The 13670-nt window shown below is 35.9% G+C and overlaps 1 protein-coding gene across 5 annotated transcripts in view; it reads right to left on the minus strand.

The window, feature by feature from the left end:
- The window catches only part of LOC142631154 (uncharacterized), a 64540-nt gene extending 51870 nt beyond the window's left edge, over nt 1–12670 (minus strand). For 2 of the 5 annotated variants that reach the window (XM_075805248.1, XM_075805247.1), the window contains exons 1-3: nt 12369–12667; nt 11233–11443; nt 4729–9382 (exon numbers count right to left, since the gene is read on the minus strand). In XM_075805248.1, the coding sequence (XP_075661363.1) occupies nt 4729–9382; nt 11233–11443; nt 12369–12530 (5027 nt within the window). In that variant the 5' untranslated portion in view covers nt 12531–12667. Of the gene's footprint in view, nt 1–828; nt 1850–3122; nt 3187–4619; nt 9383–11232; nt 11444–12368 lie in introns of those variants that run through there. The other 3 variants (XM_075805245.1, XM_075805246.1, XM_075805249.1) reach the window with 3 other exon arrangements.
- Nucleotides 12671–13670: the final 1000 nt, after the last annotated feature.

Genomic DNA, 13670 nt, shown 5'->3' on the forward strand with positions numbered 1-13670 from the left:
AGAAATATAAAGAGAGTCAAATTACGGTTGAACTGAGTTTAAATCGCAAAGAGATCTTATTTAAACATCTACTATATCATTTCTCTTCATAATCACGTTATTCAGGTCTTATGAACCATAAAACTGCAACATTCCAGAACCAAAATAGGCCTAAACCACAAGGGAGTAGAATGCAGTTCCTATAATTTTTACGGTCAAGGAAAAACCACGAATTTGCACAACTAAGAACTGAAACGTATTTATGTGATATTCTTATATTAAACAGTAATATAATTATAATTTTGAGCATATGATCCGTTAGATCTCTTAGGCACCTAACACAATAAAGATTAAAAAATAGATAAAAGTTCAGGATGTGACAATCATTAATTTGCTCATCCAGAAACTTCCATTTCCAAGAACATTAGGTCATTTCATCAATTATATTTTACATGCACTGTTAAAAAGATGGATTTTTTTTGCCATTTAGCATGATTTTAGCCACTATTTTGTTAGTTGGTAGGTTTTTGAAACATTTTAGTAAACTAACATCTCGAGTTTCTTAGACACAAGTTCAATGAAGGAACTCGAGTCTCACACACACGATTTTGATGCTTTGGAAGGCTGATGTGGAGATTTTTATACATGTAAGACTCGAGTTTTGTTTTTACAAATCTAAGAAATGGAGAAGAAGAACAAAGAAGAAAGAAGAAAGAAGGAGAGAAAGAAAGAAAGAAGAAGAGGAAAGAAGGAGAAGAAGAAGAAAGAAGAAGATCTAAAGAGGAAGCAAACCCAGCACGCACAAACCCAGATCTTTCTTCAGCCAGAACTCGAGTCTCAGAGACTCAAATTCCACGTGTATTTTTTCTTCCACATCAAATCACCACAACTTTGGACTCGAGGCTTAGAGACTTGAGGCTTTGAGACTCGAGTTTTAGAGCCTCGAGATGATAGTTTTGCAAACTGCAAAATAGTTTTGCAAACTTAAAAACTAAGTTGTTGCTAAAACAATGCTAAATGCCAAATTTCCTCTTAAAAATATGCCAATATTTTCTCGAAGTAAATTAAACTTTCAATTCCTCGCTAGTGGTTGAGAAAAATGTATCGCATGTATAATATGTTAAAATGATAAAGAAGTATTACCTTGGCATGCACAGAGTTAATATATTCATAAAGCAAGAGTAATGATGATTAAATACCTTAGTTTCTCTAGTGAGGCACAACCTGAATACATATTGCACATTGGACAAGGGTTCATTTTCTCATCTGTTAAGTTCTTGTATATAAGGGGCTGTTTGGATTTTTTATTGTCATCACTCATCACCCCACTTAATTTTCGTCACTCATCACTCCCCACTCATCACTCATCACTTAAATTACCCCAATTTCCCCAAACACACCCGTTTGGCACCATCACTCAACTGGTCATCACTCAAAATTTTCAACTGTTTGTGGACCCACTACTGCAACTTGGTCAGAGCTACCTGCCCATCTTTATCTTTTTCTCTTTTTTTCATTTCCCCTTCACCCTTGTTGCTCTCCCAAAACCCAAACACAGCTTCAACCACAACAACAACAACAACAACAACAATGGCGATGACGATGCCGACGGCTAATTCCACCTCCACTTCAACCGGCGCCAATGGCGATGACGACGACGATGAGCCGATACAAAGCAAATGAGCCGATCTCCACCGTCACTAGCGGCGGCACCAAGCATTCCTTTTTTTTTCTTTCTTTTTTTTTTTCTTTTTTTTTTTCCTTCAACCCTCAATACCCACAACGACGATCGGACCTGCACAAACCCAACCACGATCGGACCCGCACAAACCCAGCCACGGCACCATTGGTGGCGAAGACCAAATGGGTTCTGTGATGAAGAACAAAAAAAAAAAATAAGAACTGAGTTTTGACCAAATGGGTTCTGTGATTAAGAAGAAAAAAAGAAAGGAGAGAAAAGAATTGAAGGCAACGAAGACTAGAGAAAGTAGAGAAAAAAAGAAAGAAAAGTGGAGAAGACACAGCGCCTGAAATCATAAAAGTAATCTGATAGTGGGTCCCTCAGAGGCTGTTTAATTACAATAATACCATTGAAAATTGAGTTTTGAAAACTGAAAATACCCAAAATGTGTTTTCAGTTTCCATAACTTATCACACAAAAATCAAAGAATTGAGTGGTGGAAACAAAAACAGGAAACAAATCCAAACAAACATTTTTTTCGTGGGTCCCACTTATTTTGAGTTATGGGTGATGAAAACAGAGTTATGGGTGATGGAAAACACAAATCCAAACAGCCTCTAAGCTTCCTGGGGGATATTTGCAGCTTAGCACAGTAAGGGGAAACGATATAATTAGTTGACAAACGTTTGAAACGATTATGTAAACTAGCATCTCAATATTTAGAAACTCGATTTGAATCTCGAGTTTTAAATCGATTTGAATCTCGAGTTTTATAAACTCGATTTATGCTAGTACTGACCAAAGAATCTGGAAGCACATCAGAGGCAAGAAGAATCTGGAAACAGATGAAGAATCTGGTTTGAGATCCACCGAAGAACATCAGGAGCAAAACAGAGGAATATCAGATGGTTTGAGATCCACTGAAAGAACAGGGGAAGAAGAAGACAACGAGGAAGACGAAGAGTTGATCTGAAAAGAAAATGGTGAAACTCGAGTTTCTAGGACTCGAGTTCTCCATGGAGTGTATCAGATCTTGCATCTCCAGTTTTAAAAACTCGAGTTCTAACATGGATCTCGAGTTTTAAAAACTCGAGATGCTAGTTTTCCAATTTGTTTTGCAACCTGGCAACTAATGATATCTTTAAAAAATGAACGCTAAATGGAAAGGAAGTTCAAGCTTCCTGCAAACTGTTTTCAAATTTATAAATAACAAGAATCAGATATTGTACTTGGAATATACATTATACAAAAAGGAAATATGGCATTTGATGCAGCCCATATGCCTTGGCCAACATTTTGTTAAATTGAGAAAGCGAGATTCCAAAATCAAAAATCACCCACGTTCCTATCAAAAAAAAAAAAAAAAATCACGCACGTTATGCCTAAAATCAATATATTATATATTTACACAAAACAAAAACAAATCAAAGACCTAACAATTTTTCCAAAAACAAAAGCATACCTTTGTGAGGATGATATCCAAAAGATCAGTCTCTGCTTTTGAATTGCACAGCTCAGTTTGGTGGCTGCAAATCAAATATACCTATTAGATAAAAGTCACCTCTGCTCCCATCATTCTCATCCTTTCCCTCTTCCCTTCTCAGTCTCCTCCTGCTGTCCCATCTGTCTCTTTGTTTCTCACTTGCTGCCTCTGTACAAGCAAAATTTTTTTTTTTTCCTCTCTTGGACATTTTTCTCACCCAAATCGGTGAGTTTTGAATGTTTTCCATTATCGCTTGAAAAGAACCGTTTTGGCTCAATAAAATTGAGCACAACAAAAAACTAATCAGTTGGCTCCGCTGCCCTTTATTATAGATAATAGATAGATGCTCACATGCTGACACAAGAACATCATAGGGCTTTGGACTAGACATCATAATAACAATTAAGCTAGACGATTAAGGTTCTAGAAAGACTATTTGAATTATTTTCAAAATGAGGTCAATTGATCCAGCATGAACAAACAATGAACTTGGTAATGCTAAGACTAACATAGTAACATGTTCAATGAAGTGATATGAACCTAGCAAACTTAAAAACTTATGTGCAGCAAATGTTTAAAAAAATAAATAAATATACGGAAACTGAAATACTTATGTCCAGCAAATAACATTACAAAAAAAAAAAAAAAAAGAAGGAAATAAACCAAAACTAATGTCATGACTCATGACCGGAAAAGGCATTGACCACAATGCAATAAAATTAAGGCTTATTGATTTCTTACATAGTTCAGATCTACCTTATACACGCCTTATGTAGGATTCAATAAATCCTTGAAAAAATAATCATACAATCCAATCTGATTAACACAATCTTGAGTATCATAATTTTCTCCACTAATATATAATTGATGTCCGTGAGAAGGATCATGTTGCATTACAGTGTCCCCAAGCCACACAAAAATATTGACCTAGCCCTAATATTGTTTGTTACAACTTGAGGAAAACAATAGCCATATCTACAACATATTCCAAACAGACTAATAACATTACAATTAAGAACTCTTCTTAATCATGTATATAAGACAATATACACTCAGCCAATCCATACAATCTGAGATGCCACAAGAAGTCATTTGATTGATTAAAAGTCAAATAAAGAACATAATTAAGTTAGAAATATTAGAAGTATGATAATATATTTAAAATTATTAAAAGTCCTATATGTCAAAGACCATGTTTTGGTCCACCACTCAACAAAATCGAAAAAGACCAAACTTGAGGCACAAAATTATATATATACATTTCAATACCAAACATTACCATTTAGTTCAGAATTACAAGAGTATCACCTCAAGATAGAAATACTAACAAAGGAAAACCTAGGACAAAACAATATAAGGTTTACACCTTATGACTGACCCATAGAATCAGAATAGAAGCAACTGATTCATTCTTTTGACATTTACGCCAAAAACAAACTCAGAAACACACAAGAAATATATGAAAGAAACACTTACAAATATTAACAGTTCATGGCATATATCTAACTAGTCAGAAGGAAAGACAGATGCAAGGAACCCCTCATCCTCCAAGAAAATTTGCAAATTCTTGGACTTCATTAAATACCTTACTGCTTCCTCATTAAATTCCAGCATGAAAGCCAGCTTGATCAGTTCAGAGAGTGCACCAATATGCTCGCTGTTCTCCCATAACACACCCTCAGATATTGCTTCAGAAAAGTATGTAGCATATTCAATGAGATTCTTATATCCACTAGACCTGTTTAACTTCTGTGAGAAAAACTTAGACATCTCCCTATCCCAGCGTATCATTCGGTTTGCTCTTGCTTTAACAGGCTCCCCTGAAGAAAGTAATAAACTATAGTTTACAGTTATCGGTTCAACTGTCTCAAGGAAAGTAATATTCAGAAGCCTTCGGATAGTTTCGTGCCTCCTTTCTGCTTCCATTTTCATCACAGGATTTGCTAGAAAACCAAGAATGAGTGTAACCAGATCTTTTGTAATCAAAATCTCCTTTGGATTCACCTGATTCAGTTTCTCAACATCCACTGAGGATGATTCTTCCTTCACTACAGATTCAGATATAGTGCGAACACCAATTTTCCTGTAAATATCAAACAACTGTATCTGAGGTAAAGAAGCCACACTTGGCTGAGGGTACCAGACAAATACAGGTTGAGAAGAAAATTGTTCAAAAAGACCCTTCAGCTGAAGATCATCAGCAATAAAAACATCATTCTTGTTGAACAACAAAATTTCATCTGAGCTGGAAGCAACTGGCAGTTTCAACAGCTTATCAGTGAGAGTTCTCTCGGTCTTTGCACTCCAGTGCTTCGAAACATAAACCCAGAACTTAAGGCAGTCAGCATGTGACAATTGGTGTCCTGAACTTTCCCAGGCCTCCCAAAGCGTACAGTAATCATCAACGGAAGGATTCCATCTAACACAGAAAGCATGGGAAAAATAGTTAAGCAAATTTGGTTTATAATATTTGTCAAGAACTTTCAGCTGCGTACCAAAGAGACCATCCTTGTCATGCAGAAGACATTCTTCGGGCCTCAGCCACTCTCCATACTTACTTCCCTTTGGGATCCAAATCCATTTCGCAACTTCACTGTCTGGCACCCAATTAAACTGGCTCAAGTAATTATATATTCGAACAATACTAGAAAATTGAACATGGGAATCAAGGTGGCTGGCAATCAATGAGCATCCTTTCTCCACATCAACGGTGACTCCTATTGCCTTGAGCTCTTTTTTGTAGGATGTAATGTTAGAACCATAAAAATATTCATCAATGAAAGGTCCATCTGTCCGCTCCAAATAAGTGCCCCAACTAGAATCGAACAATAAGCACTTGTCTGGAGGCTGATAACCTTCAGTGGTTTTCAACCACTTCTTGCAAATTCTTTTTGAGAAATCATCTGGAAAGGAATAACTACTATCTAGCAATAAAATCTGAAAGGATTTCAGCAATGAAAACACATTTGCAGGAGTTATGCGGGTGTAATCCGAGGGAAAGTGAAGACCAGCAACCACAAACTCAACACCATCCTTGAATTCAACAACTACTCCCATGCTCTTCAGCTCTTTCTTGTATTCATGAATGCCCTTGCCATAATAGTTATCAGTATCTCGTATGAAAGGGAGGACAGTAATTGGTGAAATTGATAGCCAATCTGGCCCAGACAGAATGCACTCGCTTGGAGTTTTTCTGATACCTAACGTAGTCCTCAACCACTTGACCTCACGGATACATTTCTTAAGATCTGAAGGAAACTTGTGATCTGTATCCTTTAGCTGTCTATAACATGACAGAAAAGAGAGAACATTTTCATCTGTCATGGAAGATGCCTGTTCTCTGAATCTTTTAGCAAATTCATTGGCCGCCACCTCAAAATCTACCTTCACCCCGGCTTGCTTCAATTCATTTCGGTAAGAGAAAATGCTGCTTCCGTAGAAACCACTATCAATTATTGGAAAAACTTTGAAAACCTGTAGAATGCAAACCCACTGATGGTCAAACAAGAAACATTCTCCTGGAGACTTGTAACCAAGATTTGTCTTAAAGCTTTTCACACCTCTCAAAGCCTCAACAAGTTTGTTGGAAGATCCTAGACAACGCATACATTCCAGTATCAAAAGAACAGCCTCACGTGTCAGAGAAGTCAAGCGTGAAGGTGATTTTAAGTTGTCTACAACAAGTTGGTAATGATCACTGAAGCCAATTACCACACCAAGCAACTTGAGTTCCTCTCTAAAAGAAAGGATTTCCTCTCCATCTTTATCGATGAAGGGGATGTTACTGATTTGCGATGCAGTTTTCCATTCCTCATCAAGCAAAACAGATTCAACAGGAGACCTGTCACCACAGCATGTCCTTAGCCATCTCTTATCCTTGATACTGTTGATGAATTCATCCAGGGGAAGAAAACTTTTTCTCAAAAATCTAATGAAATTTAGCACAGACATAATTAAATTGGAGTATTTGAAACACATAAGACGCTCCCCAATAAATTTACATGCTTCCACATACTCAGACATAACTCCAATTTTCTTTAGCTCCTCCTTATACTCATTTATATCATCACCATAAAACCTTATATCAAGCAATGGAATATCAACAAGCACTGATCCGTTCTGCAAAATGTTTCCCAATGAGGAGGAAAGCATGAATGACTGCGAAGGTGGCCGGTACCCAGGACAGCCACTAGTAGTAACTTTCAGCCAGCTACCTTCCTTTATGCATTTCAAGAACTTCTCGGGAATGTAAATTTCTCTACATTTCAGGTTTCGAATCCAACCCAATAGCAAGAATGCGTTTTGCTTGGTGAGTGGTGATGAGACCGTAGGAATTGTAGCATTAGGAGGAGATATATAAGGGATATCAGAAGCTCCGACATGGGTTTTAAGGAACTCTAAGAGTCTTTCTCCAGAAGCATATTCACCTGCAAAACAGCCTGGTTGCAAGTAGTCTTCTGCTAACTCAACATAGCCTTCATTTGTCCATGGATTTGAACCAATCAATCTCACCCATTTGCTTCCATTGGCAGGGACAAGGACCCCTTTTCTGTGTGTCTTTAGATTCCAATAGTTATCCACAAGTGGCATAGAACCACATAAAACACCAACCTCCCATTGGGAAAGGTAAGACTTTTGAAGTGAGTGGTACAAGAAGTGAACAAAGGCAATAGCACGCTTCTGGCAACTATTGAGATATTTGTTAAGGTGATCTGCATACTCATAGACGCTCATAGCACCAACCTTCACATGATCTCGTAGCCACTCCAACACTGTATCCCTCTTAGTGAAGAACCGTATACTTTCTTGTGTGCTTTTCGGCCAAAAAAAGTAATTGGCTGGACATTTGAATTCCTTGTTCCAATCAATCAGCCATGAGATATGCTCAGAATGACGGGATAACGACACCACTCTATCACGATTCAACTGCATGGATTCATTTATGCTACACAAAGACACATCACCATAAAGACCCACATATTTTATTAGTGGTATGTACTTGATGTTGGTAGAGTTAAATTTGAACCTCCAGTTATCCGCAATAAATAGCAGTAGTTCCAAGTACACGTCATCTGACACTCCTTCAACAAGTTTTGAACTTTGGATGCACTTTGCATACCATTCGTTGTTGACTAGTTCCACACCCAAAAAATTCAATATGTGATCATATTCTGTTCTATCAAATGAAGAGCTCAAAATGTACTTTCCATGTGATGAAAGATGAAACAGGCTCACCCCTTGCTTCCTAGCCATCTCCAGAATGGTCCAGAAAGCAGGCATAAGCCTACCAACTTCATGAGGTTGATGAAAGAACCTCTGCTCCATGTAAGACTCACTTGGAAGAATACTTTCTTCAAGAAGCTTTGATTTGATGGACTCCCTAACAACATTCAACTCTTGATAAGAAGAGCTGTTGATGGGAATGAACCTGAACATGGGAGCCAAACTAGACATTGGAACATTTTCAGAGTTTTTAACTAGTGAAATAAATGCATTAATAAAAGCAGAGGGCACGCAGTTAAGAATCCCTTGGTTCCACTTGTTGTCCAAGAGAATCGTTTCCCTTGATGAGGCAAGAAGAAAATCCGCCTGAATTATAAAGGGAAAGTTGGTAACCATCTCTGTGGGTAGAAATGCATAGATCCCAGGTGAGCTCATCCCCCTGTGTAGGCGCTCTTCAAAAGGAAAAGCCAATGTGATCACCAACTCTTCAACTTCCGTTCTCCTTTCCACTTTGTTTTCCTGCCTAACAGGAAACTTTTGCTTCCACATAAAGTAGCTGCATTCTCCCTCTGACCCCTTACCTTTATCAATGGCAGAGAGATGGATTGTGTAGGACATAGCATCAATGTTCTTCCTCAACACCAATTCAGTCTCACTTGTGATAGCTATTGCACTTACAGTATTGAGCCTAGGATCCTTGTTATGTTCCCTAACTGAAAGCCGCCTAATCTTTGATAAGAACAATAGAACTTCAGGATGAACATTTGAGAGTTGCTGCTTCACAGGATTGACCTTATCAAACTTCAGAGGTAAGACTATTGTTGTCATTGGAAGAGTAGTCCTAGAACCATATATTTCTTTTATGTCGGAAAAAGTTGGGTTCTCCTCAACCCATTCAGGAACTATGTACCCAAGATTGCAATGTGGGCAAGGCTCTTCATTGAACCGTATCTGATATCCATTGCTGAATATGTATGGTTGAGAACTAACTAGAAAGACACTCTTAAATCCAATTCCTGCATATTAACCAGAAAATAAGCTAATTTGAGCAATAAGATAACAGCTAAATTGTCATTTCCAGTAATTATCAAGATCATTTTGATTTTATTGTTTTCTTTCACTATAATTGAGGAGATAACATATAGTACTCTAGATTGACATCTTAAGATTAGCATGGGAGTCAATTCACAGGCATTAAGGTAAATGAGAGAGAGATAGAGAGCGTAGGCATAGTCAATTCCATTGTTTCTTTGTATTTTTCAAATTATGAATAAAATAGTTTCAACTTTTACTGACATTTTTTCATTGTAGTTTCTACAAAAAAGATTAAAAATGAGTAAAAAAATGAATTAAAGATGCAAAACAATTTTTTTTATTCCACATTTAAAACCAATATAAAAACATGTTTGGAAAATATTTTCCAATCATGTTCTTACCCATTTGAAAACATATTTAAAAATGGTGAACCAAACAGACCCTAGAGTTTCGTTTTAGATTCCAAGAACTATTTACGGTTTTGAAGATTTGCATTTAATTATAATGAATTTTGCTCTAATCATTTGACTGTCTTTTATGTCCTTGACTAACACCATGTTTGTTTTCACATAAAACATTTCTCAAAAAATGTTTTCCTCATTTTCGAGCATTTGGGACTACTAAAAAACTTGTTTAGACTGAAGTTATTATTCAATGACTAGGAAAAACACCATTCTTTGGGGCTAAAAACGTTTACGCTTTTCAAAGACAAAAAAAATTTGCAAGAGAACAAAAACCTCCAAAATGTCAAAAGTATTCCCAAAAGCTAAAAATGACCAAAATTCCCTCAAAAGCACCCAAATGCTATTGAAACATTGAAAATGACTAAAAGACAATTTAAACCTCTAAAATGACATAATATCCCCCCAAAACCTATATTATGTCCTAGATATCCTAGAATCATCTACGACAACAAAAATAGCCATAAATCTCCAAAATGGCCAAACTAACTCAAAATTTTAAAAATGCCCTTGAAACCTACAAAAAGAGAAAAAATAATCTCAAAAACCCTTAAATGACAAAGATTCACCCCTAAAAGCCTCTAAATGATAGTAGAAACCCTAAAATATCCAAAAATCAAAACCTACAAAATAGCTAAAATACCTTTACAATACTCCCTAAAACCACCAAAATGACAAAAATATCAGAAAACCATTGAAAATATCAGAAAACCAGTGAGTTATAGACTTGGAAACTATCTTCCACCCATTTTCACAAGAGCAAGTGTCATTTGAACTAGAGCTCATTGATGACTAAGAATATACACAGTCTTAAAAATTCCAAAGACTAAGAATACATACCATTTCTATAAAATTAATTGTCAAATATTAGCATTCCCTCATACCTTGATTTGTTTGATTATTTTTTTACAAGCAGTATTCTGACTTTGCAAAATTTCATCATGCAAGAAGATTTACTTATAGATTTTATGCTTTGAACTCTCTTTCCAAGGCAACAATCTTTCATGCTTGATTCAAGCAAGTGTTGTAATCCAAATTGCATACGACTTTGAAGTGAGCATCACTAATTTCCATAACATATTAACTCTTAAGTTAGCATTTATCAATTTAGAGAATAATAGGTGAAAGTTGTTCCTTTTGTGGATCAAAGAATTTTGATGTTTGACTTAAACAAATAAGTCACCTTTTGTGGCTCACCAATGTTATGCTTGTTCTGACTTCTTTCCAAGTCAACCCAATTAATATTATTAATATTCTTCTTAGCAAAATAGCATTTTGAATAAATCATTTTGGTGTTACTAGTTCCCATAACAGTACATACACCAGAGTGGCTAGTATAAGCTATAATTCTAGGAAACTAGGTAAAGTACCTTTCTCTCCAATATAACCGAGTTTCCTATTGCCTTTCTTGGTGGACCGACCAACACTGCAAATAGAGTCAATGTTTTTTGACGAGAAACCTTTTTCATTGTTGAAAATCAGCAACGTTGCTGGAGCCCCTGTGGCTGTAATGTCCTCAGAAGTTATGACAAACTCAAGAGATGGATCCACCCCCTCCAAGTAAGCATTATCTTCAGCATTCTGACGAATAAAAAAAAAATTCAACATTGAACAAAGGTCAATAAAAGTCAACCCTATTTTTTTGCTCCATAAATACATCTAACACTAAGTCTAGATACAAAACCTCTTTTACAATTTTTTCACAACAAGAGTCATCCCCTTTGTTTGGATGTTAATTTGGAAGGAGAGAAAATGATAATATATCATATAAATTAACAATTATAACCATCTTTGGCTGATTTCTTTTATGGCTACAACAAAATTTTACAATATTTTTACAAGCCAAAGTGTCAGTCTACCATAAGTTATTGTGAAAATATGATGACCATGAGCTTTCTCTAATTTTAAAGTAAATGATATAAATTGAAATCAAATAAGCAAAATTAACAATTGAAAATTTTTAATATAAAGGAAAGGTTAATTAAACATTCTCTATTCCATTACCTCTCCTTCCCTTCCATCCAAACACATTGTAAGATCTATATTGTTGTATATGCTTGTCATTATAGTCTTGATATAGGACTATGTCTGAGTATATAATAACGATTAGAATTTTTATAGGATGCGCCACCAAAGGGTCCAAAAATCTACCTATCATGAAAGGCGAAATGCTACTGGATTTTTATCATGGAAATATGGTAAAGATTCCAAATTTCCAATCACCTAGCAAAGCATTGACGATGGCTACACACCATCCCAAAACAATTTCAGCATACAACAAAGAGGTGTCCCTAATAGTTTATCTGTTAATAATGAGACAGAAAGATAAGGGCAAAACTTAAACTAAGGTCATGTACCTAAGTTTTGTGTCCAAAAGATAAAAGTTAATTCACAAACTGACAAACATTTACATCATCAAGAACCCATAACAAAAAAACACACACACACACACACATACAAAAACATATACTCCTTAAGAAAAAATGAATGAGAATGAGAAAGTAACCTGAATGAGTTCCATGAGAAAATGTACATCCTTGGCATAGAGCTCAGCAGAGAGGTTCTTGACAGCTTGATGGAGATCCTCAGTTAATGGGTTCTGTTCCCCTCCAATGGAGAACTTTTTTCTACGTATCTCTTCAATGTGTACTCTCGCTGCAGCATCCATATCTGCAAGTAACAAGTAACAACATACACACACACTCAAAACTGAAAAACCAGAGAGATTTTCTGCTTTTGCATACAGAGAGAAAGAGTGAGAGAGTGTGGAAGTGGAAGTGGAAGGTTCACTGACTCTCCCTAATGTGCTGACGAAGCTTTACTTCTCGAGGAAGTAGAAGAAAGCTGAGAGAGACTGAAAGTGATAAAGGAAAAGTAAAGGGTCCTAGGATTGTACGGAAAGTGGAACTTATTCGACAGCTGGGATCAAATTGTTTAGAGCTTTTGTCGCTTTTTCATTTTTTTCCAAAGGAGACTAGAGAGAGTGTGGAATCACAGTGAACGACCAAGACTTGGTTTGGACTTTGATTGGTTGCATTTTCACTTTTCCGAGAATTTTGTCATCTATTTATGATTATGATTTATGAGTCTTCAAAAAAGAAAATATTCTTGGGGTATGTGAATGATGCTCGTTAGCGTGCGTTTGCTTATTGCGTTTTTTTCGTTTTGCGTTTTAAATTTTGGAGCTCACGGCAATAAAAGTCCATTTGGATGTAACTGAAACTAAAAATTAAAAAATACTGTAGTAAAATAATTTTTTAATATATAAAAAATACTGTTCACGCTTAAAATTACTGTTCATTGGCCTAAAATCACTGTTTATGGCCAATGAACAGTATACAATGCGCGTCCCAATGAAGAAAAAAAAAAAAAAGGGAAGGGGCTGAAACACAGACGCTAGGCGTTTCAGCCCCTCCCAAACGCACACTAAGTTTTCAACTAGCTTAAAAAATGCGTGTTTTGCCTATATGAGTCCCACGGCAAGGCATGGCAAAACGGGTTGATCGGATCAAAGCAATCGAGTTGCTAGTTAAAAATGAGTTATTTTAAACGGGTTAAAAAATGATTCAGGTTGCGGGTTGGGTCAGAATGACCCGTATTTTTTACATGAATTTTTTAAAAAAAATTTCTATAAAGAAAACAACATTTATTTGCCATTTAGAAAGTTATGCAACAAATTACTTAATGTAAAATGCATTATTTTAAATTCACCACTTATATCAAGAATAAACTCAGTTAAACTTATTAATACTTATTCAATAATTTTAAAATTATACAAATCATAATATTGTTATCTAAAACAAAATAA

This window comes from Castanea sativa, chromosome 4, assembly GCF_040712315.1.
Source record: "Castanea sativa cultivar Marrone di Chiusa Pesio chromosome 4, ASM4071231v1".
Lineage (NCBI taxonomy): Eukaryota > Viridiplantae > Streptophyta > Magnoliopsida > Fagales > Fagaceae > Castanea > Castanea sativa.